This window comes from Geotrypetes seraphini, chromosome 13 (assembly GCF_902459505.1).
Source record: "Geotrypetes seraphini chromosome 13, aGeoSer1.1, whole genome shotgun sequence".
Taxonomy (NCBI): Eukaryota; Metazoa; Chordata; class Amphibia; order Gymnophiona; family Dermophiidae; genus Geotrypetes; species Geotrypetes seraphini.
Genome location: NC_047096.1, coordinates 78,198,005 through 78,226,001, shown reverse-complemented (window position 1 = coordinate 78,226,001; position 27,997 = coordinate 78,198,005). Strand labels below are relative to the sequence as shown.

The 27,997-nt window shown below is 44.8% G+C and overlaps 1 protein-coding gene across 1 annotated transcript in view; it reads right to left on the bottom strand.

Moving 5' to 3' along the window:
• The window catches only part of GPR179 (G protein-coupled receptor 179), an 80,496-nt gene that overhangs the window by 48,295 nt on the left and 4,204 nt on the right, over positions 1 to 27,997 (bottom strand). Inside the window, exons 2-4 of the mRNA XM_033917565.1 lie at positions 17,184 to 17,292; positions 534 to 618; positions 219 to 433 (exon numbers count right to left, since the gene is read on the bottom strand). Coding sequence (XP_033773456.1) covers positions 219 to 433; positions 534 to 618; positions 17,184 to 17,292 — 409 coding nt within the window. The remainder of the gene's footprint in view (positions 1 to 218; positions 434 to 533; positions 619 to 17,183; positions 17,293 to 27,997) is intronic.

The window sequence follows — 27,997 nt, the reverse complement described above, 5'->3', positions numbered from 1 at the left end:
CGGATAATAAATATTTTAAATAAATAAATTTAGAAATATGCACACCCCCAACAGGAGTTTCTCACTCTTTCTCTCTACCTATCTGTTGATGGGGCAGGGAGCAGAAAGGGTTTGTTTACCTAGAGCCCAACAAAGGATTAATCCTGTCACAGCTACTGCAGACTGGATGATAAGTATAAGAAGTCCTCACAGTAATATGAAACAGGTTGTGGCCTTGCCTTGCTACTCCGGAAGTAGTAGGAGACCAGCATACTGAGAAAGACAGCCAGCATGCAGAAAGTCTGAAAGGACAGGACAGCAACCCGCAGAGACCAGTCTTCCTGCACCAAGCATGGCGTGTCATCCACACAAGTCACACATCCCTCTTGACACGGGTGGCACTGCAGCAGACTACTGGCATTCTCTGCACCATACTGGGACCAGTTCCCAGGGCCTGAAAAGAATATACAAAGGTGTGTGTTACAATGTTGCATGACTGTCATGTGGCAGAGAGCTGATGATGAACCTGTGGACGACGCAGAGGCAAAACTTACCAGTCTCAGCTGTACTGTAGAATCCAGGCTTACAGAGGCACAAGTACCTTCCAAGCACAAAGCCACCATTCTCTTGAGGGACACACTGCAGAGGAAGACAATGTTGCAGACATATCAGCATCTTCTCTCTGCTTCCTCAAACAAAACAACAGCCCCTGCTCGCTGCAGGCTGCAAGTTACAAGTTACCTTCAGATTAGTCCACTATTGCAGCCAAACTTTGGCAGTCTTCTGGTAGGTTACCCAATCTAGGGGTCTTGTATAGCTGCCAGGTCACCTGTAAATTGATTGATCTAACACCTGCGCTAAGGGTTATATATGATTTGCCTGAGGGCCTTTGGGCAGTCTCCCAGAGCTATGTCCTCAGGTTTCCCCCCACATTAAGCTGAAAGCTAGTGGTTAAAAATTTAGGAATTAAACTGAAATCCTGTCCTAAGCAATAAATGGATGCCTGATACAGCCAAGCACACTAATCCACCATTAGCAGATCTGCAGCATAATCACAATTGAGAGAGAAGATGACAGAGATTGATAAAATCATGACTGGGGTGGTGGAACGGGTTAATAGGAAATGATTAATTGCCTTAAGTCAGGGGCAGCATCCTTTTTAAAGCAAAGAGACAATTTATCCTAAAAATTTGACCCAAGATTTACAAAGAGCCGCAATGGATAGAGAAGGGAGTTTGAGATATTCCAGATCTCTCACTCTCTCTTCCCTTCCCAAAGCCTAGCTTTTCTCCCCTCTTTCTTCCCTCCAACCCCTCACAGGTCTCTGCACCTCTCTTCCCTTCCTCCCTCCCTCCCTGTTCCCCTCTCCCCAACCCATAGCCAAGGTTCTCTCCCCTCTCCGGGTCCTGACGCTTTAATCTCCCTCCCATCATCATAATCCTCCTCCTGGGCCTACCGAAGTAGCTGGTGATCCAGCGGGGGTCTTCGTGACAGGAGGGAGGCCCTTTAGCGCCTGCCTTCACATGGCTGCTTTCTAAAACAGCTGCCTTTGACCTTTCACAACTGCTTGCGACATTTCCTGTAATCAGCTGTGAGGAGGCAGGAGTGAAAGGGTCGTGCTCCTGCCACAAAGATCCTCGCTGGGCCACCAGGTACCTCACAGTTGAGGGGTTGGGAGGGAGATTAAAGGGTCGGGACCTGGGGAGCTGCAGCCACATGGCAGAAGAGCCATATGTTCTGCCCTAAAAGAAGTGCATTCTCCATGACACTAAGCAGCAGTAGATTTAACAAATTGGAGAAAGTATTTTTCGCTCAACATGCAATCGTTATGCAATTTGTTGCCAGAGGATATGGGGAAAGCAATATTCAAAAACAGCATCCTGGAAGTCCAGTCCAGATATATTCCGTGTATTAAAAAAGGAGGAAGGAAGGCTAAAAGAAAGTCCTTCGGAATAATGGTTCTTAAACCTGTCCTAGGGGTCTCTCAGAGAGTTGGGTTTTCAAGATATCCCTAAAGAATATGCATGAGCAAGATTTGCCTACAAAGTAGGTAGGCAGTAGGCATGCAAATTTCTCTCACGCATATTCATTAGGAATATCTTGAAAACCCAACTGGCTGGGGAACCCCAGGACAGGTTTAAGAACCACTGCTTCAGAAAATGGAAGAAGGATCTGATTCTGAGTGAAATAATAGGAAAGAGCATGAGGAATTGCAAGTCAAAAGCAAAGTGCAGATATGAAAAGGCAAAGAGAGATCTTGAAACAATGGTGTAGCGAGGGTAGAAGGCACCTGGGATGGTGGTGCCTCCCTTCATCCTCCTCTCTGTCCCCTCTCCCACCACTACTGCTTCCACGCCAACCCCCCCGCTCCTTCCATGCCCCCACGCCACACTCACAACCACCCTTCTCACCCCGTACCTCTTTAAATCTTTGCCAGCACGAGCAGCTTCTCCAGCCTGCCGCTCGTGCTAGCATTGGTTTTCCCTCTGACATCACTTCCTGGCCCTGTGATCTAGAAGTGATTTCAGAGGGAGCCAGGACTGCGTGAGCAGTAGGCTAGAGCAGTTGCTGAAGCTGGCAAAGATTTTAAAGAGGTGTGGGAGCGGGGAAGGAAGGGCACAAGTGTGGCATAGAGGGCAGAGAGGTGCTCGGGATGGTCTGCCCCTGCCCCCCTTACGCCACTGTCTTGAAAAGAAGATTGCATTGGAGGCAAAGGGTCACTTAAGGAAGACAAGGCCATAGCAATAGAGAATGACATGGGGATAAATTTTTCCTGTCCCTGTGGGATCTCTCTATCCCCATCCCGTCCTCGCGAACTCTGTCCCTACCCCATTCCTACAAGCTCTGACTTCCACTGCACAAGCCTTGAACACTTTAAAATCATACGTGTTTGAGGCTTGGGCAGTTAAGACGGAGCTTGAAGGAATGGGAAAGGGATAGGGACAGAACTCATGGGGATGGGATGGGGACGTTGAGATCCTGTGGGAATGGGGACAAATTTGTCCCTGTGTCATTCTTGAAATAGCATTGTATACATTAATGGGTCCTTTTACAAAGGCGTGCTAGCCGTTTTAGTGCACGTGCGCTAAACGCTAATGCGTCCATTATAGTCTATGGACACATTAGCGTTTAGCATGAGCTAATATTCAGCGTACGTTAAAACGGCTGGCAAGCCTTAGTAAAAGGACCCCTTAATGATTTCTTTGCTTCGGTCTTCACAGAAGAAGTGGGGGAGATACCTGTGCCAGAAATAGTATTCAATGCTGATGTCTCAATCCATCCTCCTTTTTCTGGAGTCATATGGTAACTCTAGACCAGGGCTGCCCAAGTCCGATCCTTGAGATCTACTGGCAGGCCAGGTTTTCTGGATATCCGCAATGAACATGCATGAGAGAGATTTGCATACCAAGAAGGCAGTACAGGCAAATCTCTCTCATGCATATTCATTGCGGATATCCAGAAAACCTGGCCTGGTAGTAGATCTCGAGGACCGGACTTGGGCAGCCCTGCTCTAGACAGTCAGAGAAACTGAAGCAAATCTGTAAACCTGGAAGATATCATGGGGCATTTTGACAAATAGAAGAGTAGCAAATCACTTGGACCAGATGGTATACATTCCAGGGTACTGACAGAATTGAAAAATGAATTTGCAGAGCTATTGTTAGTAATTAGTAATTTATCTTTAAAATCCAGGATGGTACCAGAAGATTGGTGGCACTGGTCTTTGACTTAAGGGCCGCCGTGTGAGCGGACTGCTGGGCACGATAGACCACTGGTATGATCCAGCAGTGGCAAATCTTTTATTCTTATGTTTCAGAGGTGATCTGGAAAATTATGGACCTATAAGCCTGACATAGGTGCTGGGTAAAATGGTAAAGACTATTATGAAGAACAAAATTACAAAGCATATACTCGTACATAAGCATGGATTAATGAGACAAAGCCAGCAGGGATTTAGTTAAAGGAAATCTAGCCTCACCAATCTAATACAATTTTTGAAGGAGTGAATAAACATATGGATAAAGGTGAGTCGGTTAATATTGTGTATCTAAATTTTCAAAAGGCATTTGACAAAGTACGTCATGAATGATTCTGGAGGAAATTAGAAAATCATGGAATAGGAGGTAATAGATTAAGAATTGGTTAAGAGATGGATAACAGAGTAGGGTTAAATAGTATTCTTAATGGAAAATGGAAGATAGTGGGGCTCTCCAGGGGACTGTTGGGACTGATGTTTTATAACATATGTATAAACGATCTAGAGATGTGAAAAACTAGTGAGGTCATTAAATTTGCTGATGACACAAAAATGTTCAAATCTTAAATTGCAAGAGGACTTTGTGAGACTGAGAGTCTGGGCATCTTGGATACTGCTGAGATTATTGTCGGTATAGAAATTTTTTAAATAAATAAATAAAATGGCAGATGACATTTTATATGAGCAAGTACAAAGTGATGCCTGTGGGAAAGAGGAACTCAACCATAGCTATGTGATGCAGGGTTCCACATTAAGAATGACCATCCAGGAAATGGATCTAGGTTTCATCATTGATGATATGTTGAAACCCTCTGCTCAGTGTGTAGTGGCAGCTAAGAAGCAAATGGAATGTTAGGAATTATCAGGAAAAGAATGGGAAACAAAGATGAAAATGTTACAGTATAATGCCTTTTTATCACTCCATGCTGCAACTGCACCTTGAATACTGTGTGCAAGTCTGGTCACTGCATCTAAAAAAAGATATAGTGGAATTAGAAAATGTATAGAGACAGGTGATGAAAATGATAAAGGTAGTAGGATGGGGGTGGGTGGGGTTTTTTTGAGTCCTCGTGTCTGGAATTTGCCTTGTACTGAAGAACTAATATACAACATGTAGAATTTGTTGGACTGGGGTTGTCCTAACCTTTGTTTCTATGTTGGCATGTTATGTTTGATATATTGGTTCTGAAAAATTAATAAATAAAACAAAAATGATAAAGGAGATGGGATGACATCTCTATGAGGAAAGGCTAAAGCAGCTAGGGCTCTTCAGCATGGAGAAGAGATGTCTCAGTGGAGATATGATAAAGATCTATAAAATAATAATAATACTAATAATAATTTATTTATATGCCGCCATACTGGGAAGGTTCTAAGTGGCTAACAACAGGAAAGCAATATATACAATTTCTAATAAATACATCAAAATAAAATAAACGTGAATAAAATTGGAAAGATATGTTTAAAAAAAAGCAAAGAAGGTAGGTATGAATCGCTTGTTTATGCTTTCAAAAAATATTAGGACTAGGGGCATGCAATGAAGCTACTTAGTAGATTTAAAATAAACCAGAGAAAATATTTTTTCACTTATCCTGGGTATTACTAAGTAGCGTAAGAGCATTTTACCAAAGGCCAACATGGTACAGTGGTGCCTCACACAACGAACTTAATTGGTTCCAGGAGCAAGTTTGTTATGTGAAACGTTCGTTATGTGAAACGCGTTTTCCCATAGGAATACATGTAAAAAAAAATAATTCGTTCTGCAGCATAAAATATGCTAAGATGACATAAAAAAGATAAATTTTTGGTTATTATTTTTATTTAGATACATCTAAAAACATAATTGTTTTTTAAAACAACACACATTTTTTAAATTTAAAGACAGACTAAGTAGAGTCTAATTTTACAGTGAGAGGGCAGAGTCTCAGCGGCAAAAACTGGGACTTAACTGTTCATTTTTTTTTTTTCTACCGTGTTTCCCCGATGATAAGGCAGGGCCATCAAATAAGACAGCCCCCCTTTTTAGAAAAAAATGTAAAATAAGGCACCCCCCCGCAAATAAGCCACCCACCGATACCTGCGCTTACCCGAATCGGGTAGTACGGTGGGTGACTCCGTGTAGTCCCTGGCACCCCCGACACGATCGGGGCAAGAGGGAGCTCAAGCCCTCTTGCCCCCCCGACTCCCCGACACGATCGGGGCAAGAGGGAGCTCAAGCCCTCTTGCCCCCCCGACTCCCCGACACGATCGGGGCAAGAGGGAGCTCAAGCCCTCTTGCCCCCCCCCGACTCCCCGACACGATCGGGGCAAGAGGGAGCTCAAGCCCTCTTGCCCCCCCGACTCCCCGACACGATCGGGGCAAGAGGGAGCTCAAGCCCTCTTGCCCCCCCCGACTCCCCGACACGATCGGGGCAAAAGGGAGCCCAAGCCCTCTTGCCCCGCCGATTCCCCAACTCCCCGACAATATCGGGCCAGGAGGGAGCCCAAGTCCTCCTGGCCACGGCGACCCCCTAACCCCACCCTGCACTACATTACGGGCAGGAGGGATCCCAGGCCCTCCTGCCCTCGACGCAAACCCCCCCTCCCCCCAACGACCGCCCCCCCCCAAGAACCTCCGACCGACCCGCGACCCCCCTGGCCGACCCCCACGACACCCCCAACCCCCTTCCCCGTACCTTTCTGTAGTTGGCCGGACAGACGGGAGCCAAACCCGCCTGTCCGGCAGGCAGCCATCGACGGAATGAGGCCGGATTGGCCCATCCGTCCCAAAGCTCCGCCTACTGGTGGGGCCTAAGGCGCCTGGGCCAATCAGAATAGGCCCGGGAGCCTTAGGTCCCTCCTGGGGGCAGGGCCTGAGGCACATGGTCGGGTTGGGCCCATGTGCCTCAGGCCCCACCCCCAGGAGGGACCTAAGGCTCCCGGGCCTATTCTGATTGGCCCAGGCGCCTTAGGCCCCACCAGTAGGCGGAGCTTTGGGACGGATGGGCCAATCCGGCCTCATTCCGTCGATGGCTGCCTGCCGGACAGGCGGGTTTGGCTCCCGTCTGTCCGGCCAACTACAGAAAGGTACGGGGAAGGGGGTTGGGGGTGTCGTGGGGGTCGGCCAGGGGGGTCGCGGGTCGGCTGGGGGGCGGTCGGAGGTTCTTGGGGGGGGCGGGTCGTTGGGGGGGGGGGGGGGGTTTGCGTCGAGGGCAGGAGGGCCTGGGATCCCTCCTGCCCGTAATGTAGTGCAGGGTGGGGTTAGGGGGTCGCCGTGGCCAGGAGGACTTGGGCTCCCTCCTGGCCCGATATTGTCGGGGAGTTGGGGAATCGGCGGGGCAAGAGGGCTTGGGCTCCCTTTTGCCCCGATCGTGTCGGGGAATCGGCGGGGCAAGAGGGCTTGGGCTCCCTTTTGCCCCGATCGTGTCGGGGAGTCGGGGGGGCAAGAGGGCTTGAGCTCCCTCTTGCCCCGATCGTGTCGGGGAGTCGGGGGGGCAAGAGGGCTTGAGCTCCCTCTTGCCCCAATCGTGTCGGGGAGTCGGGGGGGCAAGAGGGAACCAGGCGGAGAGAGGGCAGTTAAGCGCAGTGCCTGCGCGGAAGGATGCAGCTCGGGCGACTTCGTTGTGTGAAACGAAGTTCGTTGTACGGATCAAGACATAAAGTTCGTTGTGCGCAGCGTTCGCTGTGCGAGGCGTCCGTTATGCGAGGCACCACTGTAAATACTCCGACGCTTATAGGAATTCAATGAGCATTGGAGCATTTACCTCACTAGCCCATGGTAAAATGCTCTTACACTGCTTAGTAAAAGGAACCCTTAATCAATGTGTAATTAAATTCTGGAATCTATTGCCAGAGAATGTGGTGAAAGTAGTTAGCTTAGCAGGGTTTAAAAATGGTTTGGATAATTTCCTAAAAGAAAAGTCCATAAGACATTATTATGATGGACTTGGGGAAATCCACAGATTAATACTAGGATAAGCAACATAAATCTCTTTTACTCTGTGGGATCACTCGAGGTACTTGTGACCTGGGTTGGCCACTGTTGAAAACAGGATACTGGGCTTGATGGATCTTCAGCCTGTTCTAGTATGGCAACTCTTATGTTTTTAGCATAGGTGGGTTTGAAAGTAGTTTGGTCAAATTTCTAGAGTAGTAGTCCAGAATAAATAATTATTAGCCAGGAAAATCTTAGGGAAACCACCATTTATCCCCAGAAGTGAGTAACAAGGGAAGGATGTGCTGAGTACTTTCTGGCAACCTAGAATGACTGCTGGGCTCAATGAACCTTTGACCTGACAAAGCATGGCACAGACTGAAGAACTTACTTCTTCCATCTTGCTTCCTAATATAAGGACAGTGCCAGAAAAAGGAAGTTTTGACAGTTTCAGCTGTCATCTGTCCCATTTAAACCTGCAACCCCAAACAACCTCCCTGCCATCATCATAGGAGATGTTCTGGATTCATAGTGAGATGCATTAGTAGATCTATGAATATGAATGAGATCTCAGCAAGAGAAGAGCAAAGCAGGAGTGAAATGCAATGGCAGTGTTCCGTGTGTGGTATGGGATCCCAGTACTAGAACATCAAAGAGTGATTCAGGACAGGAATGTGGTACACTGGCAGAAATGTGTCTGTGTGTGTAGGGTTCCCATAGGATCAAGAAAAAGGAGGATAGATTGAGACATACGTAAAAGGTATTAACGTAGAACAAAATCTTTTCCAGAGAAAGGAAAATGGTAAAACCAGAGGACATAATTTGAGGTTGAGGGATGGTAGACTCAGGAGCAATATAAGGAAGTTCTTCTTTACAGAGAAGGTGGTGGATGCCTGGAATGCACTCCTGGGGAAGGTGGTGGAGAGGAAAACAGTGATAGAGTTAAAAAAAGCGTGGGATGAACACAGAGGATCTCGAATCAGAAAATACAGTGGAACCCTGGTTTGCGAGCATAATTCGTTCCAGAAGCATGCTCGTAAATCAAAGTGCTCGTATATCAAAGCGAGTTTCCCCATAGAAAGAAAGGGAAACGATTCGTTCCACATCCCAAAAAGACCCCCCCCCCCCCAAGGCCACTGGCACGCTTCCACCCCACCCCAGGGAACCTTCTTTACCCACCCCACCCCGAGAACCGGCATCACCCCCCTGCAAACCGACATTGCCCCCCCCCCCCCGCCCAAACCCTTACCACGATCGGGCACTGGCACCAACCCACAGGACGTGCCGGTGCCCAAAGAGCCTGCCGCTTGCCACTGATTCTTCTGGGCCTTGAGCATCTGCGCATTTTCAAGACCTTCTGGCTCCCAGTCTCTCCAAGATTCTAATGAGATTCTCGGTAACACAGAAAATGACAGCAGAGAAAGACCTGAATGGTCCATCCAATATGCCCATTAGTTACATGCATTATAAATTCATGATTAAATTCAATTATCTTTTTTCTTTGATTTGTCTGGGTCATAGACTGTAAAGGGGTGGCAGAAACAGGAGTATCTATCTCTAGTAGCTCTCATTATCTCTCACTATATTTATTTGTTAACTTTTATTTACTGTAATCATTAGGCCAACACAGAATCTACACTCCTTTATCTCAGAGAAGTCTGATCCTTTTCTTCACTAGCATTCCCCCCAATTATTTCGGGTCCCACCCTCCAGCTCCTAACACCTTTTCTACCCCACTCACTAAGAGTAACATCTGGATATCTGGTATTTAATGTACATGGAAAGAAAAAAAAGAAAACAGTCGTGTTAACGATAATTTGTAGCTTGAAACAAACAAAAATGCAACTCCTTTTTATGTATAATTTAGTGAAAACACAGAGAGGCTTCCAGCTGCAAAGTAATTATAATTTCCTAGTGAGGGGCTGACTGAGGGAGGGATAATTAGACACTCAGACCTGATCCCACATGCTCCCTCCCAGCTATTAAACTGCTACACACACAGATCCTCCCTTTCCTTCCCCCATGGGTGGGGGTATCTCCAAGGGCACATTTCTGTATTAAGGGAAGATTTGAGAGTCTCTCCATTTAAAGGAGAATGTTCACAAATGTATTTCTAAATCAATTGTTAACCCTTTCTCTTCCTCTTACAACTGTAATATCAATTCTAATCAAATTATCAACATGACACCCCTGCCAAATTGCAATTCTGGGGAAGGGACAAAGGTATCACACTCTGAAGATACCATTGTGTGAACAAAGTCTAGCAATGCAATGACAGAGGAGGCAAGCCTTACACGTTAGATGGGAAATTCACACAAGCCTGATCTGCCATGATTCACACAAGCCATGATCCGTACACCATGGTAAGGCCTCTGGAGCTCAAACTTCAGCAAAGGCAAACGTAGTGTTACCTACTTATAAGAGCAGGTGAGATAGCCCCTCCCTCATATCTCAGGAGTTGTGATCTCCCTTTAGTTCATGGGCTGGTGGCTTAGGAGGCTGGCTGCTGTAAATCACTCTGTTGAGGAGTAGGAGTGGTATAGTAAATATTAGAATGAACTAAAAAAACTGCTTGTTTCCAGGACTACCGTGGCTATGGTACTCCATCCTCACCTGGGCAACTGTTGCTATCCACCCAGCTCATCAGCTCAATACCACTACTCTAGACTGGGAGGCGGGAAGGCTTCCCCTCCTAGCTGGCCTTGTGCAGTCAGGCTGCCTCCTCTATCTTTCTGACAGAGATCATTCCCGGGGGTCAGCGTTTCATACATTATCTGAAAAAATCTCACTGACTGAGACATTGAAACTCATCCTTCGGGATGGACCACTCCTGGCATCTTCAATGTTATGATGTCAGCAGCTCAGCGACATATTTGCGCTCTTATTGTCAGGGTTGGTTGTCATGGAGACCATGATATTTTGGCATTTTCCTAGGTTTATTCATGATGTTTTCTTCTGATTAGTATTACACTTTTTCAGCTAGATATTTTTCATCTCTGGGATTTTTTTTAACTGTGATTTCTCTTTCATTTCCCATTATTTTATAGTATTTCTGCTGCAAAACACACATTAATTTTGCAGTGATGAGGGAGTTCTATTAAATATAATGCTTGTGAAAGGAGCTGCACTGACAGTTCCAGAAACCAAAGGCCTCCATTTATTCACAGAACAGAAAGCCCTGCATTCCCATAGGGGATATAGAGTAATTCAGTCTTTGCTCTATTTGTTGAGGCCGTCAACTAGGATGCCAGATTGTGACAGTAGCATAAGCAGTGGAATGGGATGGGCCATTGGCTGCTCAACAGTTTCTTAAAATGTCCCTGGACTGTGGGGTGTTTAGTGTTTCCTTAACATTGTGGTCAGCCGTTCTCCAGAAACAGGATTGAGACCACCAATTCACTTCAGATAGCCCAATGAGCAACTTTCAAATGGAAATTAATTCTGGTCAAAACTTATTAAACAAGGCAGATTTCTGGAGATCAGAAACTCTGTGACCTTGTGCTGAACCCTGAAACAAGTCAGTACAGTCCTCATTAGCGACCACATTGGATTTCTTGCACTTCCTTCTCTAGTCTTTACTTGAAGAGTTCTGAAAGTTGTCCTGAATATAAATATTGCAAAGAAATAACACTTTTCTCATAACACTAAAAATTTTGACTTTCAGGACGGCTTTATTGCTTTCTGTGTTTCTTCTTTCACATTTTTGTGACAATGAATCCAGACTCTACCTCATCATGTTTCCAGTTTTAAGAACATAAGAATAGCCTTACTGGGTCAGACAAATGGTCCATCAAGCCCAGTAGCCCGTTCTCACGATAGCCAATCCAGGTCTCTAGTACCTAGCCAAAAAACCAAGAGTAGCAACATTCCATTATCTCAGAGTAACATAAGAACATAAGAAATGCCTCTACTGGGTCAGACCCGAGGTCCATCGTGCCCAGCAGTCCGCTCACGCGGCGGCCCAACAGGTCCAGGACCTGTGCGGTAATCCTCTATCTATACCCCTCTATTCCCTTTTCCAGCAGAAAGTTGTCCAATTCCCTCTTGAACCCCAGTACCGTACTCTGCCCTATCACGCCCTCTGGAAGTGCATTCCAGGTGTCCACCACACGCTGGGTAAAGAAGAACTTCCTAGCATTCGTTTTGAATCTGTCCCCTTTCAACTTTTCCGAGTGCTCTCTTGCTCTTTTATTTTGCGAAAGTTTGAAGAATCTGTCCCTCTCCACTCTCTTTATGCCCTTCATGATCTTGTAAGTCTCTATCATATCCCCTCTAAGTCTTCTCTTCTCCAGGGAAAAAAGTCCCAGTTTTTCCAATCTCTCAGCGTATGAAAGGTTTTCCATCCCTTTTATCAGACGTGTCGCTCTCCTCTGAACCCTCTCGAGTATCGCCATATCCTTCTTAAGGTACGGCGACCAATATTGGACACAGTACTCCAGATGCGGACGCACCATTGCTCGATACAATGGCAAGATAACTTCTTTCGTTCTGGTTGTAATACCCTTTTTGATGATGCCTAGCATTCTATTTGCAAGGTTACGAAACCCCAAATAGTAGCAACATTCAATGCTACCGATCCAGGACAAACAATGGCTCCCCTATGTCTTTCTCAATAACAGACTATGGACTTTTCCTCCAGGAAATTGTCCAAACCTTTCTTAAATCCTCTAGTGCAAATTAAGAGATCTACTTCTACTACCATTACTACTACATCTGCTCTCTTGTGATTGTCTGCAAGAAAAATCAACAATACCGGTCAGCATAGTGAATATAAATGTTAGTTTTTATCTGACCCTCACGGACCCCAGGTTAAGAGCCCCTGATCTAAGGGATTCCCAAATAATGCATTGTTTTCAACGTTTTTCTAGTTGGGACACACCTGATAGACAATGCTCATGACACACTTCACACATGATTCTCACTAGCTTTACTCTGACAGTATGGCTTTTAAGAACATAAGAATAGCCTTACTGGGTCAGACCAATGGTCCATCAAGCCCAGTAGCCCGTTCTCACGATGGCCAATCCAGGTCACTAGTATCTGGCTAAAACCCAAGGAGTAGCAATATTCCATGCTACCGATACAGGGCAAGCAGTGGCTTCCCCCATGTCTTTCACAATAACAGACTATGAACTTTTCCTCCAGGAAATTGTCCAAACCTTTCTTAAAACCAGCTATGCTATCCTCTCTTACCACAACCTCTGGCAATGCATTCCAGAGCTTAACTATTCTCTGAGTGAAAAAAATGTTTCCTCCCATTGGTTTTTAAGTATTTCCCTGTAACGTCAGTGTCCCCTAGTCTTTCATTTTTGACGGAGTGAAAAATCGATCCACTTGTACCTGTTCTACTCTACTCAGGATTTTGTAGACGCCAATCATCTCTCCCCTCAGCCGTCTCTTTTCCAAGCTGAAAAGCCCTAACCTTTTAGTCTTTCCTCATAAGAGAGGAGTTCCATCCCCTTTATCATCCTGGTCGCTCTTCTTTGAGCCTTTTCTAGCTCCGCTATATCTTTCTTGAAATAAGGAGACCAGAAATGAACACAATATTCCAGGTGATGTTGCACCATGGAGCGATAACATTCTTAGTCTTGTTAGCCATCCCTTTTAAAATAATTCCTAGCATCCTGTTTGCTTTTTTGGCCACTGCTGCACATTATATAAAGGGGTATTTAACCCTTTCAGGCATCTCAGGAGTGGAGGAGTATCCTAATGGTTAAAGCAGCTGCCTCAGCACCCTGAGGTTGTAAGTTTGACTCCCACTGTAGCTCTGTGACTCTGGGCAAGTCATTTAACCCTTCATTGTTCCATGTACAAAATAAGTACCTATCTAAAATATGTAAACCATTTCAAGTAACCACACAGAAAAAGTAGCATATCAAGTCCCTACCCCTTGCAACCAGAGATGAGGGCTGTGTGAGGAAAGAGCCCCAGGTACAAAAACATAAGGACATCAGATCTCAAGCAAAGATATGATATGATAGAGATATTTAAATCAAAAAATTACAAAAAAAAATGTCACTCACCAGCAGTGGGCTACCTCTCTAAGAACCAACATTGAAATTCAAAAACAGGAGGACAAAAAGCCTCAAAAACGTTTTTAGCATGCAGCAATCATGCAGGGAACCAAATGTGTTGGTGAAACGAGTGCTTGTTGGAGGTTTTGGCTGTGTACTGTGAGAGGCTTATGTTTACCGTTGAATAAAGAAGAAGAAGTTTGTACCGGTGGATCCTTTCCAGTTACATATTCTGGCACCAGAGCTAAGTATTTTGCTTCCTTTTTCAGTGATTTTGTATTTTGAACTTTATATTTCATATATTTATACATAAAGTTTTAAAAGTTTTTAAATAGAAAAATGTATTATAAAAATGAATTAAAAAATTTAAATATAAAAAAGAATTAAAAATACTGTGTACAGTAGTGGGGTTTTCCCCTTTTAGATCTTTTTACATTGTGCTGCGGGTATGAGTTTTTTGCCCATGATAAGAAAAAGAATACCAGCTGTGAATCATCAATAAGAACATAAGAATTGCCACTGCTGAGTCAGACCAGTGGTCCATCATGCCCAGCAGTCCGCTCACGCGGCGGCCCTCTGGTCTAAGACCAGCATCCTAACTGAGACTAGCCCTACCAGTGCACGTTCTTGTTCAACAGAAACTTGTCTAACTTTGTCTTGAATCCTTGGAAGGTGTTTTCCCCTATAACAGCCTCTGGAAGGGCGTTCCAGCTTTCTACCACTCTCTGGGTGAAGAAGAACTTCCTTACGTTTGTACGGAATCTATCCCCTTTCAACTGTAGAGAGTGCCCTCTTGTTCTCCCTACCTTGGAGAGGGTGAACAACCTGTCCTTATCTACTAAGTTTATCCCCTTCAGTACCTTGAATGTTTTGATCATGTCCCCTCTCAATCTCCTCTGTTCGAGAGAGAAGAGGCCCAGTTTCTCTAATCTTTGGCTGTATGGCAGCTCCTCCAGCCCCTTAACCATCTTAGTCGCTCTTCTCTGGACCCTTTTGAGTAGTACCGTGTCCTTCTTCAGGTACGGCGACCAGTGCTGGACACAATACTCCAGGTGAGGGCGTACCATGGCATGATAACCTTCTCTGATCTGTTCATGATCCCCTTCATCATTCCTAGCATTCTGTTTGCCCTTTTTGCTGCTACCGCACATTATGTGGACGGCTTCATCGACTTGTCGATCAGAACTCCCAAGTCCCTTTCCTGGGAGGTCTCTCCAAGTACCGCCCCGGACATCCTGTATTCGTGCATGAGATTTTTGTTACCGAATGCATCACTTTACACTTATCCACCTTGAACCTCATCTGCCATGTCGATGCCCATTCCTCGAGATTGATTATGTCACGTTGCAGATCTTCGCAATCCCCCTGCTTCTTTACTACTCTGAATAACTTCGTATCATCCGCAAATTTAATCACCTCGCTCGTCGTACCTATGTCCAGATCATTTATAAAGATGTCAAAGAGCACGGGTCCAAACACTGAGCCCTGCGGCACCCCACTGGTGACGCTCTTCCAGTCCGAGTATTGTCCATTCACCCCCACTCTCTGTTTCCTATGCTCCAGCCAGTTTTTAATCCACGTGAGTATTTCACTCTCAATTCCATGGCTTGCAATTTTCCGAAGTAGTCGTTCATGCGGAACCTTGTTGAATGCCTTCTGAAAATCCAGATATACAATGTCGACTGGATCGCCCTTGTCTATCTGTCTGTTTACTCCCTCAAAGAAGTGCAGCAAGTTTGTCAAACACGATCTGCCTTTGCTAAAACCGTGCTGACTGGTCCTCATCAGCCCGTTTCCATCAAGGTGATCAATGATGCTGTCTTTTATCAGTGACTCTACCATCTTTCCCGGTACAGAGGTCAGACTCACCGGTCTGTAGTTCCCCGGATCTCCCCTCAAACCTTTCTTGAAGATAGGTATAACATTCGCTACCTTCCAGTCTTCCGGAATCTTTCTCGATTTGATCGACAGATTGGCTATTAGTTGAAGCAGTTCAGCTATGGTCCCTTTCAGTTCCTTGATCACCCTCGGATGGATGCCATTCGGTCCCGGGGATTTATCACTCTTAAGCCTATCAATCTGCCTACATACCTCCTTTAGACTGAATGTCAATCCTGTCAGCTTTCCGTCTTCGTTTCCAGCATATAGCCTGATGGGTGCGTGTACATCTTCTTCGGTAAATACAGATGCAAAAAATGTGTTCAGTTTGTCAGCGATTGCTTTGTCCTCCTTTAGTGCTCCCTTTATTCCATGGTCATCCAACGGTCCCACCACTTTCTTTGCGGGTCGTTTCCCCTTAATATATCGAAAGAACGGCTTGAAGTTCTTCGCCTCCTTGGCTATTTTTTCCTCATAGTCTCTTTTGGACCCTTTTACCGCCTTATGGCTGCATGCTAAAATGGTTTTTGAGGCTTTTTCTCCACCTGTTTTTGAATTTCAATGTTGGATCTTAGAGAAGTAGCCCACTGCTGGTGAGTGACATTTTTTGTAATTTTTTGGTTTTACTGTCACTACTTTTTTGATCTTGAGAGATATTTAAATACCTACTTCACATAAATACACAGGAGACAGGCCTCTTTCTGTTGAACAGAAGCTCTGGATTGAAGGGGCATAGGATGAAGGTGAAAGAGGACAAACCCAGGAGTAATCTATTAAATTATTTTGGAAACTGCTTTGATTTTTTATTTTTAACTAAGAGGCATATAAAGTATTTTAATAAAAATACTTCTTTATGGAAAGGATGATAGAAGTGGTGGAGATGAAGAATGCAATGGGACAAGTGCAGAAGGAGGAGTGGAAGGAATAGTAAAGATTTGCTATCAATACCTTCATTGTGTCAAATAACATACACCACTCGCTCATTGATTTCTCAGTAACCGCTCCTCAACTATGGAACTCTATGCCAATTCACTTACGAGAAGAATCATCATTAGACCACTTTAAATCGAATTTAAAAACTTTCCTATTCAAAGATACTTTTGACCTATAATCTTCAAAACACATATCTCCTAATATACTAGCCCTATATGTCCCTCTGTTCTATTCATTATTATAGTTCTTCCTCCTACCCTGCTGTCTGTCAATGTACATCTGTCTCTGTCACCTATAACGTATTTTACCCAGATTTTAAACTTATGTACACCGCTTAGAAATATGACAAGCGGGTTAACAAATTTTAACAAACATGAAACTTGATGTGCAGACTAGATAGGCCATATGGTCTTTCTCTGCCATCATTTTCTGTTTCCTTGTTTTTCACTTTCTGAAGGAGCTAAAAAGAGTCAGTATCTTATAGTATACAGTCCTGGCCTATTTATCTAATCTTTCCTGTCAAAAACAGCAAAGTTCATGCTACCTCTGGGAAATAAAGAGCACTTAGGTGAACCTCAAGCACTGGATCGTGTTGCATCAGGTTTTCCATACAAAGATAAGCACAGTGACAGCTTCAATTAATCCCCGATGTATATTCTTTGGGGAGAATCTTGTATACACAAAAAAAAAACCAAAAGATGCCTGTTACCTCTGTACTGTTGAGATCACATTGATGGGTGCCTGTGAACCATCCTCTGCTGTTGTCACACTGATTAATATCCAGAGCCTGTAAGTTCACATCCAGTCTCATCACACCCCTAGAACAACAAAGTGTTAGATAAATACATACACAACCATATGTGCCCTGAGATGATCATGCATAGATGTCCTCTAAACTAGTGTTTCTTAAACCAGTCTTGGAGTACCCTCTTGTATAACAGTTCTCATCATAATTCTCAGCACACATAGCCAGTCTGATTTTCAGAATGTCCACAATGAATATGTATAAAAAAGAATTGTGAGTGATGTTAGAAGCTTGAGTTGCTAGAGGACTGGTGAGAGTGAAAGAGCTTCAGGGTCATTTGATGCTTCTGTGTTATCATTTAGAAGCATTGTAGCTCGTATGAGATCCGGTGACTTGTTTGTTGTCAAAGATAAGATATGCTAGAAGACTGAGTTGCTGGAGGACTGATGAGACCTACTAGAGAGTGGAAGAGCTTCAGGGTTCTTCAATACCTCTGTGATGTCATTTAGAGGCACTGTAGCCCATATAAGATCTGAGTACTAATTTGCTACTGAATATGAGCAACTCTAGAAGCCTGAGTTGCTGGAGGAGCTTCGGGGTCCTTTTTCACTTCTGTGACATCTTTTAGAAGCACTGCAGTTCATATAAGACAGTGTGGCTATAAGTGTGGAATGTGACTATAAGTGTTTCCAAAGGGGTGTGACCAAAGGGTAAGTTGTGCCCCTTAGAGCACCAAGGCACATTCAGGAATTGGACATTGAAGTGGCCATGAGGAATATTGCTGCATCAGTTTTTTAAATATTCTTAATTGTATATTTCTCCTATGGCATTATGGGTAAGAGAAAAATCAAAAGCAAGAGTTCTGTGGTTTCCTCACCAAATAGTATCTGATCCTATGAATACACATATCTTTCAGCTCTCCCATGGAATGAGTCAGAAACATAACCAGGTTTTGATGTCAAGAGGAACAGACCTTTTGTAACATAGATGCTGGTGCAAGGCTGAAGGGCTGATCTGCATAGGCACCATTTCACTCAAAATCCATTTGGGGGAGCAGCTGCTCCCCTTGTACCCCACCTAGCTATGCCTCTGAAATGAGCCTTCCTGTCTTCAGTTGAATGATTCCTACCTCCTCTTTCAATTTTATGTGCTTCATCTGCTGTTTCTGCCAGATGATCCTTTACTAATGTGAATGCCTTTGGACTAAGGATTCCATTTCCCATTCCAGTTCATTTTCCCGATGACATTGGAATAGTGCAGGAGGAGGTTACTTCTAAAGAAATTTCTTTATTAAATATCTGGATGGTGTTTTCCTGTACTAGCTGATGCTCCGGAGACAGTTGCTCAGCTGTGTACATTTTCTAAAGAAACAGTAAAGTAGGAGAACTGGATGTCAAATTGATTGCAGTTTATATATGCATTGCTTAGATGGAACCTCAGGTTATTGGACTTCAAATCTGCTAAAGTCATTGGGATTAAGGACAGACTCAGTATACTTTTTAAATTAGAGGCTTGAGAAAATATTTCTAGAGCTAGGAACTTGAGATTTCTGAATTTTCCTTCTATTAATTTGTTGTCCATAGACATTCTATTGACCATGTATTTAAAGGCCCCTCATACTTATCTTGCTGACCCCACAGGCTTTATTCCCAGATATTCAATGCTGGGTCATGTCAATATGCAAATGGATAAAACATAACTGGTTACAATGAACTGCTTAAAGATAGGATTGTGTTTTATGTGGTCATATTTATGCAGTTATCTTAGCTGGTTAAAGAGGATGGGACTTGGTATACTGCTTTTTCTGTGTGGTTACAATCAGCGGTTTATGTATTTTAGTCATGTACCTAGGGCAATGAAGTGTACAGTGACTTGCCCAGAACTATAAGGAGCTATAGTGAGAATTGAACTCACAACCTCAGGATGCTGAAGCAGCTTCTCTAACAGGTAGGCCATTCCTTCACACCATTTAATTAAGTGCCAACTCCATCCCTGTAACTCTCACTGGGCTTTTTTAGTGGCACTATCCAGATCAGTGCCACTGAATATGCCAGGTTAACTCCTGGACAAGTGATTTAAAAGGCCAGGAGCCATTTCTGGCTATTTAAGTCACTTTGAATATCGACCCATAAATGTTATGTGTCTAAACTTATGAGGATCTCAAATGTACTAAAGTGAGATGGTCCTTTGACAACATCTGATAGCCTTGATTTAACAACATTTTTAGAGGATTCTCAAGGTTAGATCGCTAACAGGTCAGTCTTTTGGTAACATTTATATCGGAGAAAGATAAGTTAATGTTTTAAAAGCTTCTTTTGATAATGATTTTATTTTGTTGTATGAAATCATGGATTTTTTCTGGTACTGCTCATGCATCATAGTTGAGGAGGAAGGCTTTTTTTAGCCTCAAAGTCACATGTGTCAGCATTAGTTTTTTTTTTATATGAAATTTTCCTGCAAATATTTAATCTCTTTATCAGAGGAATCAGTATGTTTTTGTTAACCCATTAAAGTTAGAAACTTTCTTGGCTGCAAGAAGTAAATGGACAGCGGCATAGCTAGGGGGTGCGCAGGAAAAGCAGTTGCTCCCCCAAATAGAATTTTCAGTTGATCAAAGACGCAGTAGGGTCGTCATGGTGCTGCCATCTGCCTAACCTGACCGCTGAGGTGAATCGGCCCGAGACTCACTCCCACAGCACAGTGTAGCAAATAAACTGCCAGTAATTCAGCCCCAACTGCCTCAATAGCATTGAACTAGCCATCTACAGCCAACTTGACCACTGGGTGGATCGTCACATCCTCTCTATTCCCTTCCTCCTTCCCCTCCAGCAGTCCTTTAACCTACCAGTGCATTGTTGGCAGTGTCAGCAATTGAAGCAGGGCACCTCTGGCTGGCTCCAGAAGCTCTCCTTCTAGTGGGGCCCACCTATGCAAGAACAGGAAGTTACATCAGAAGAGGCAGATGTGCTAGAGAGAGAAAACCTCTGGAGCCAGCCAGAGGTGCCTTGCTTCAATTGCTGAGGTTAGAGGACCACCTGTAAGAAGGTGGTAAGGGAATTAAGAGAGATATCAGACAGCAAGGCAAGGATGGGGTGAACAGATGCCTGACTAGGAGGTGAGGCTTGGACTGGAGTGGAATGGTGAGGAGAAAAAGATGTGGGATGAGGGGCAGAGATGTTGGAGCCACCATGGAAAGGAGAGAAAGATGTGTTGGGGGCGAATTGGGAGCCAAAAGATGGTAAGGGACAAAGAGAGAGAGAGAGAGAGATGCTGGACTGCAGGGAGAGGAGAACATGAAGAGGGATACAGGAGTGGGACACATGAAGAGATGCTGGACAGCAGGGAAAGGGGCTGAACATGAAGAGGGACACAGAGGTGTAATGCTGGACACTGGGGGCAGGGAGGTAGGGGGGCAGAGTGGGCAGGTGCGGAAAATGAGGGAAGGGACACTTATACAAAGGGGCGATGTTAGACAGGACATTTAGGGACACAGAGGGAATTATGGTGGGAGAAAATTAACAAATGGACCAGAGACCAGAGAAAGAGCAGAAGATGGATGGGACTCAGGGGTGGGAGGAACAAACAAAATATGATTGAGGCTTGGTGATTGAGTGGGGTGGGGCAGAGCAGGGAATTATGAATGGGAGAGGTAGAGAAATTTTGAGAGGATAGTGAAGACTTGGCAATTGGTAGGTATGAATGGTTGTGTTTTGGTGGTTTAGGAGAATGTGTGAGGGTGTAAAATGGGGGTAAGTTAAAGGGGATAAAGTATGGGAAAAGGCTGAGACATAATGTCAATGACCTGAAAGACTTAAGAGGATAAGAGGCATTGAGAAGATGGGGTTTTGGGGAGGGGTATGGCAGGAAGGAGATGAATCAGTGAAGGGGTTGACAGAGTGGAAATGGGGTTAAAAAGGAGTAGGACATCAGAGACGCGGCAGAGGAAATCAGAGCATGGGAAGACTGCGAAGCAGCGTCTTTAGTGTGATGTGGCCGCTGCTGGAGCCGGGAGGTTTGACAGTCGCCTCGCGGTGGGAGGGTCAGTGGGATTTCATATTACTGCATTTTAATTTTGGTACAATAAATTTTGCCTGTATCTTGTACATAGTCTGCAGTTTTCGTTTGTTTATCCTGGAAACAAAGATTGGCAACTACTACCACCCCCAGGGCAGTCCAAAGAAATTGATGGAGAAATTCTGGACTTAATTCTAAATGGCCTGCGAGGACCAGCACAAGATGTAGAAGTAGAAGGGACGCTGGGAAGCAGCGATCACAATATGATCCGTCATAAATATGACGCAGGGGAGAAACATCAGTCCAAAACGACAGCCACGGCACTGAACTTCCGAAAAGGGAATTACGAAGGGATGAGACTGAGTTGGATAACCTGGACATACTGAACTACCTGGTGGAGGACTACCTTTTGTATGTTGGACACTAAAGCCATTTTAACACATATTTTCTCACAGTCTAAAGCAGCCTTTCTTTACAAGCTAACCAGATGGAACAGCATGTACTTCGTTAATCTATGAACGCATGTATCCTTTTGAAATGCTACTCCTGCTGGCCTAGTTCTTGTCTTCCTAAGGAGGATACTTCTCCAAGGTTAGGTGGCCATTGTTCATTTGTACTGAGCTGTTATCAGTGCCGTATGACATATGCAAGGCACCCTGAGAAGTCATAAAACACCCATAACAAGTAACAACCCCTGAAGGATGAAGCGGGAGTAGGGATGTGGGGGCCTGGTGCCTGTCTCTGAAGCAAGCCATGGGATCCAGGCATGGCCAGGATGCTGGAATGTCACCCTTGCATCTTTGTTTCAGTTTTCTGCATAAGACTGTCTACAAGGACACCATCCTGAAGACATACAGTGTTGTAGAACAAACAAATCAGCCTCAGCAAGGTGATAAGGATTCAAGACATGGACAAAAGAAGTTCACAAAGTGCCCTCTGTTTCTGGACTGCTAGGGCCCCTCTCGTGTGGGGGGAAGTGAGAGAGGCGTGGACTGGGGGGGGGGGAATAGTTAGGTATACATTTTTTGTATCGATAAGGAGTCATATGACCAGAGGACGAGCCTTTTGAAAAAAGCAAGAATTTATCTGTATAAAAGAAACATGCATCACAAGTAGGGCCAGAGAGGTTTACCTGCTTATGCCGGAGGGTGTGCTAGCCCCCTGCTCGGCATATGAGTGTAAATGTTACTCTCCATTGCATATTCTGAACTGACAATATATATTTCTTTCTGTTATGTCTCTGCTGCTATAAATTTGTAAGCCATTATACTAACAATAAAAATATTGTCTGTTTTGGAAAATACAATGCCGTCTTGTAGTCATTCCAATGAGGTAAACTAAACAGCCATACTTCAAGACTCATAGTAGGGAAGAAGATTAAGAAGAGGATAAGCAGTGTAAAAACGCTAGAGCAAGCTTGGTCCCTTTTTAAGGACACAGTCACCGAGGCGCAAAATCTATATATACCGCGTATCAACAAGGGATCCAAGAGGAAAAAGAACAAAGAACTGGTGTGGCTCACTGTAGAGGTGAAGGAAGCAATCAGAGACAAGAAAACTTCATTTAAGGAAAGGAAAAGGTCAAAAACGGATGAAAACTGGAACCAGCACAAACAACATCAACGCAGGTGCCATAAGGCAGTAAAAGGGGCCAAAGGAGACTACGAGGAAAAAATAGCCAGGAGGCGAAGAACTTCAAACCGTTCTTTCGATATATTAAGGAGAAACGACCCGCAAAGGAAGTGGTGGGACCGTTGGATGACCATGGAATAAAGGGAGCACTAAAGGAGGACAAAGCAATCACTGACAAACTGAACACATTTTTTGCATCTGTATTTACCAAAGAAGATGTACACGCACCCATCAGGCTATATGCTGGAAACGAAGATGGAAAGCTGACAGGATTGACGGTCAGTGTAGAGGAGGTATGTAGGCAGATTGATAGGCTTAAGAGCGATAAATCCCCAGGACCGGATGGCATCCATCCGAGGGTCATCAAGGAACTGAAAAGGACCATAGCTGAACTGCTTCAACTAATAGCCAATCTGTCGATCGAATCGGGAAAGATTCCGGAAGACTGGAAGGTGGCGAATGTTACACCGATCTTCAAGAAAGGTTCGAGGGGAGATCCGGGGAACTACAGACTGGTGAGTCTGACCTCAGTACCGGGAAAGATGGTAGAGTCACTGATAAAGGAACAGCATCATTGATCACCTTGACGGACACGGGCTGATGAAGACCAGTCAGCATGGTTTTAGCAAAGGAAGATTGTGTTTGATGAACTTGCTGCACTTCTTTGAGGGAGTAAACAGACAGATAGACAAGGGCGACCCGGTCGACATTGTATATCTGGATTTTCAGAAGGCATTCGACAAGGTTCCGCATGAACAACTACTTTGGAAAATTGCAAGCCATGGAATTGAGGGTGAAATATTCACGTGGATTAAAAACTGGCTGGAGCATAAGAAACAGAGAGTGGGGGTAAATGGACAATACTCGGACTGGAAGAGCGTCACCAGTGGGGTGCCGCAGGGCTCGGTGCTTGGACCCGTGCTCTTTAACATCTTTATAAATGATCTGGACATAGGTATGACATGCGAGGTGATTAAATTTGCGGATGATACAAAGTTATTCAGAGTAGTAAAGACGCAGGGGGATTGCAAAGATCTGCAACGTGACATAATCAAGCTCGAGGAATGGGCATCGACATGGCAGATGAGGTTCAATGTAAATAAGTGTAAAGTGATGCATGTCGGTAACAAAAATCTCATGCATGAATACAGGATGTCCGGGGTGGTACTTGGAGAGACCTCCCAGGAAAGGGACTTGGGAGTTCTGATCGACAAGTTGATGAAGCCGTCCACATAATGTGCGGCGGCAGCAAAAAGGGCAAACAGAATGCTAGGAATGATAAAGAAGGGGATCATGAACAGATCAGAGAAGGTTATCATGCCGCTGTACCGGGCCATGGTATGCCCTCACCTGGAGTACTGCGTCCAGCACTGGTCGCCGTACATGAAGGACATGGTACTACTTGAATGGGTCCAGAGAAGAGCAACTAAGATGGTTAAGGGGCTGGAGGAGCTGTCGTACAGCGAAAGATTAGAGAAACTGAGCCTCTTCTCCCTCGAACAGAGGAGATTGAGAGGGGACATGATCGAAACATTCAAGGTACTGAAGGGGATAGACTTAGTAGATAAGGACAAGTTGTTCACCCTCTCCAAGGTAGGGAGAACAAGAAGGCACTCTCTAAAGTTGAAAGGGGATAGATTCTGTACAAACGTAAGGAAGTTCTTCTTCACCCAGAGAGTGGTAGAAAGCTGGAATGCTCTTCCAGAGGCTGTTATAGGGGAAAACATCCTCCAAGGATTCAAAACAAAGTTAGACAAGTTTCTGCTGAACAAGAACGTGCACTGGTAGGGCTAGTCTCAGTTAGGGTGCTGGTCTTAGACCAGAGGGCCGCCGCATGAGCGGACTGCTGGGCATGATGGACCACTGGTCTGACTCAGCAGTGGCAATTCTTATAACAAGAGCGGGGGGGGGGGGAGGGGGGAAATTGAATAGAGGATTTCATGGATACAAGGACAATTTGCCTGGGACAGGGAAGCAGTGATTGAGTGTTAAGTGCTGGCTCAGTGATACAGGTATTTGTACTCACTCTCAGGAAGGAAGCACTACACTGACACCTGATGGATAAGTAACCTAGCAGTTAGAGCAGAGGTGTCAAAGTTGCTTCTCGAGGGCCGCAATCCAGTCGGGTTTTCAGTATTTCCCCCGATGAATATGCATGAGATCTATTAGCATACAATGAAAGCAGTGCATGCAAGTAGATCTCATGCATATTCATTGGGGAAATCCTGAAAACCCAACTGGATTGCAGCCCTCGAAGAGGGACTTTGACACCCCTGAGTTAGAGTATTGAGCTCATAACCAAGGAAGCCAGGGTTCAAATGCTGCTGCTGCTCTTTGTGATCTTGGACATGCCATTAAACCCTACATTGTCCCAGGTACAACATTAGACTGTAAACCCTCTGGTAATTGGGATATAACATGTGTACCTGAATGTAATTTGCTTTGAACTATTACTGAAAAGGTACATGCTAAAGCCAAATCAATAAATACATGATGCCAGAGAGAGCTATGGCCTCTCAGTACAATGAATGCTGCAACATCAATCTATGCTATGGTCGTTATATCTATTCTGTGAATGTTGCAATTTCTGCCAAGTATGTACTTTTCACTTATGCCTGTCCTGTCTATGCTGTGAATGTACTTTTTAACCCATTCTGGGCTCAATAAATAAATAAATAAATATTATTTGGCTGGGAAAAACACACAGTTATGCTAGGCCTTCGTTGAGGTAGTGGCAATTTCAGTCACAGGTATACTGAATGAAATGGACCTTAGCTTGGGGCACCCTTACCATTAGAGAGTTTGTGACTGGTCTGGGAGATAGAGTGCAACAGCTTGCTTAGACATTATACTTCCATGTTCTAACGCTGTCTGCTGAGCAGATTTGAAACTTAACAGCTGCTCAGTTTGTTGCTGTCTCCAAGGCAGCTGTCTCTGACACTGAGGCATCTGTAACAGCCGTTATTCTCCAATGATATATCTATTGACAGCCTGGGCAGAGGGCAGAAAAGAGGAGAAAAAGAACTGAGGAAGAAAGGGAGGGGAAAAGGACAACAAATAACCCACATAAACAAGACGGTGAAAAGGACTGGGTTCAGCTAGAGCAGTGTCCCGCAAACTTTCTCAAGCCGCGGCACACTAAATGTAGTGGCTACGGCTTGAAGCATCTGAAAGTGCATGGACGTCGCTATGATGACATCATGTGCATGCATGATGTCATCACGTTGATGTCCGCATATGCCCGATGGCCCTCCAGATGGGCCCCGAGGGTGGGGGGGTGCCAGCAGGGAAGAGGGCTGGAGAGAAGGAGAGGAACTGGTGCCGGCTGATGGCCTACAGGATGTGCCTCTCGCTGCATGAGGCATGTCCTGTAGGCAATCAGCCAGCATAGGCACCTCTCCTCCTCCCCAGTGTGCTGCAACACACCTGAAATCTCAGGAGGCACACAGTTTGCGATACACTGAGCTAGAGCATCAGAGAGATCACAGGTCCTCCACGAAATGCCAACATCCTTTCACCCAGATCTTCAGTGAGAGCACACTTCATCATGGGCCCTCCATAGGACTTCAGAAAACTTGCCAGCCCCAGTCTTCCATAGATACAAACACCTTTACACCAAGAGCTATGGTATGTATAAGTCCTCCATAGACACTGACATTCTTATGGACAGAGGCTTCAGAGAAAGTTCAGCCCATCATAGGTCCTCCACATAAACAGATGCCCTTACACACAGACATTCAAAAAGAGCACAGCACAGCTCCTCCCATAGCTTCAAAAGAGAGCAGAGGACCCATCATTGGCACTCTTACAAACTGAATTTCATGGAAAGCACAGCTAATCACGGGTCCTTCACAGACACAGGTGTCCTTACAAATAGAGTACAGCCTTCATAGATACTGACACTCTTACAGACAGAGGCTTCAGAGAGCACACAAGACCCTTCATGGTCCTCCATAGAAACAGCTTCAGAGAGAGCACAAGGCTCATATGATCATAAGAATAGCCATACTGGGTCAGTCCAATGGCCCATCCAGCCCAGTTTTCTGTTTCCAACAGTGTCCAATCCAGGTTTTCCACAGACACTGACACTTTTGCAGACAGAGCTTCAGGAAAAGCTCAGTCGATCAAGCATCCTCCATAGACACACATACCTTCAAAAAGAGCACAGTTCCAAAGACCATTTATTTTTTTCCTCAAAATGGGACAGGACCCTCCCCCACTGGACCCTCCCCCGGAATCTCCTCCTCCCCAGACCCCGTTAAATATAGTGCTAAATATAGACAGCAGATATAAATTCTCAAAACTGAAACATTTTGATCACTAAATTTAAAATAAAATAATTTTTCCTAACTTTGTTGTCTGGTGATTTCATGAGTCTCTGGTTGCACTTCCTTGTGACTGTGCGTCCTTTCTTTCTCTTTTTCTTTCATGTCTTTCTCTTTCTTTCTTTCTGTCTTTCTCTCTCCCTGACCCCCCTTCTTTCTTTCTTTCTCCCTGCCCCCCTTTATTTCTTTCTGTCTTTCTTTCTTTCCCTGCCCGTACCCCCAAGTTGATGCTGTTTTCTCCAAGCCAACACAGCTGTAGGTGCGTGCAGCCGCGACTGCAGAAGCCTCTCCCAACCCCCCTCCCCCCCCGACATCAATTCTGACATCAGAGAGGAAGTTCTGAGCCAGCGATTGGAGGAAGGCTTGTGCAGTTGCAGCTGCATGCACCTGATCTGTTGCTGTGTCGGAGAAATCCCGGGCTCTGCAATCACCTGTCCCGTTGATCCCACGCACAACTTCGGGATGCTCTCTCTGAAAACGGAATATTTCGGTGTCCCAAAGCTGTGTGTGGGGACAACGGGACAGGCGATCTAAAAACGGGATGGTCCCGTTCAAAATGGGACATATAGTCACATTAAGCATAGATCACAAAAATACTGCACCCTCCTACAAAACAGGACAAAAAAATCACCTTTCTTTCCAAAAAAGGGAGAAAAGACCTCAGTGTCTAATAGGGGCTTTATAGGCTTCCCACATAGAAAGGCTAGTTTTAAACAGAATTTAATCCTAGCAGACACATCCTTGGTCAAAAAGCTCCCAAATTACATGTGAAATTCTATTCTTAATTTTTCTTATGATTTTCTTATAA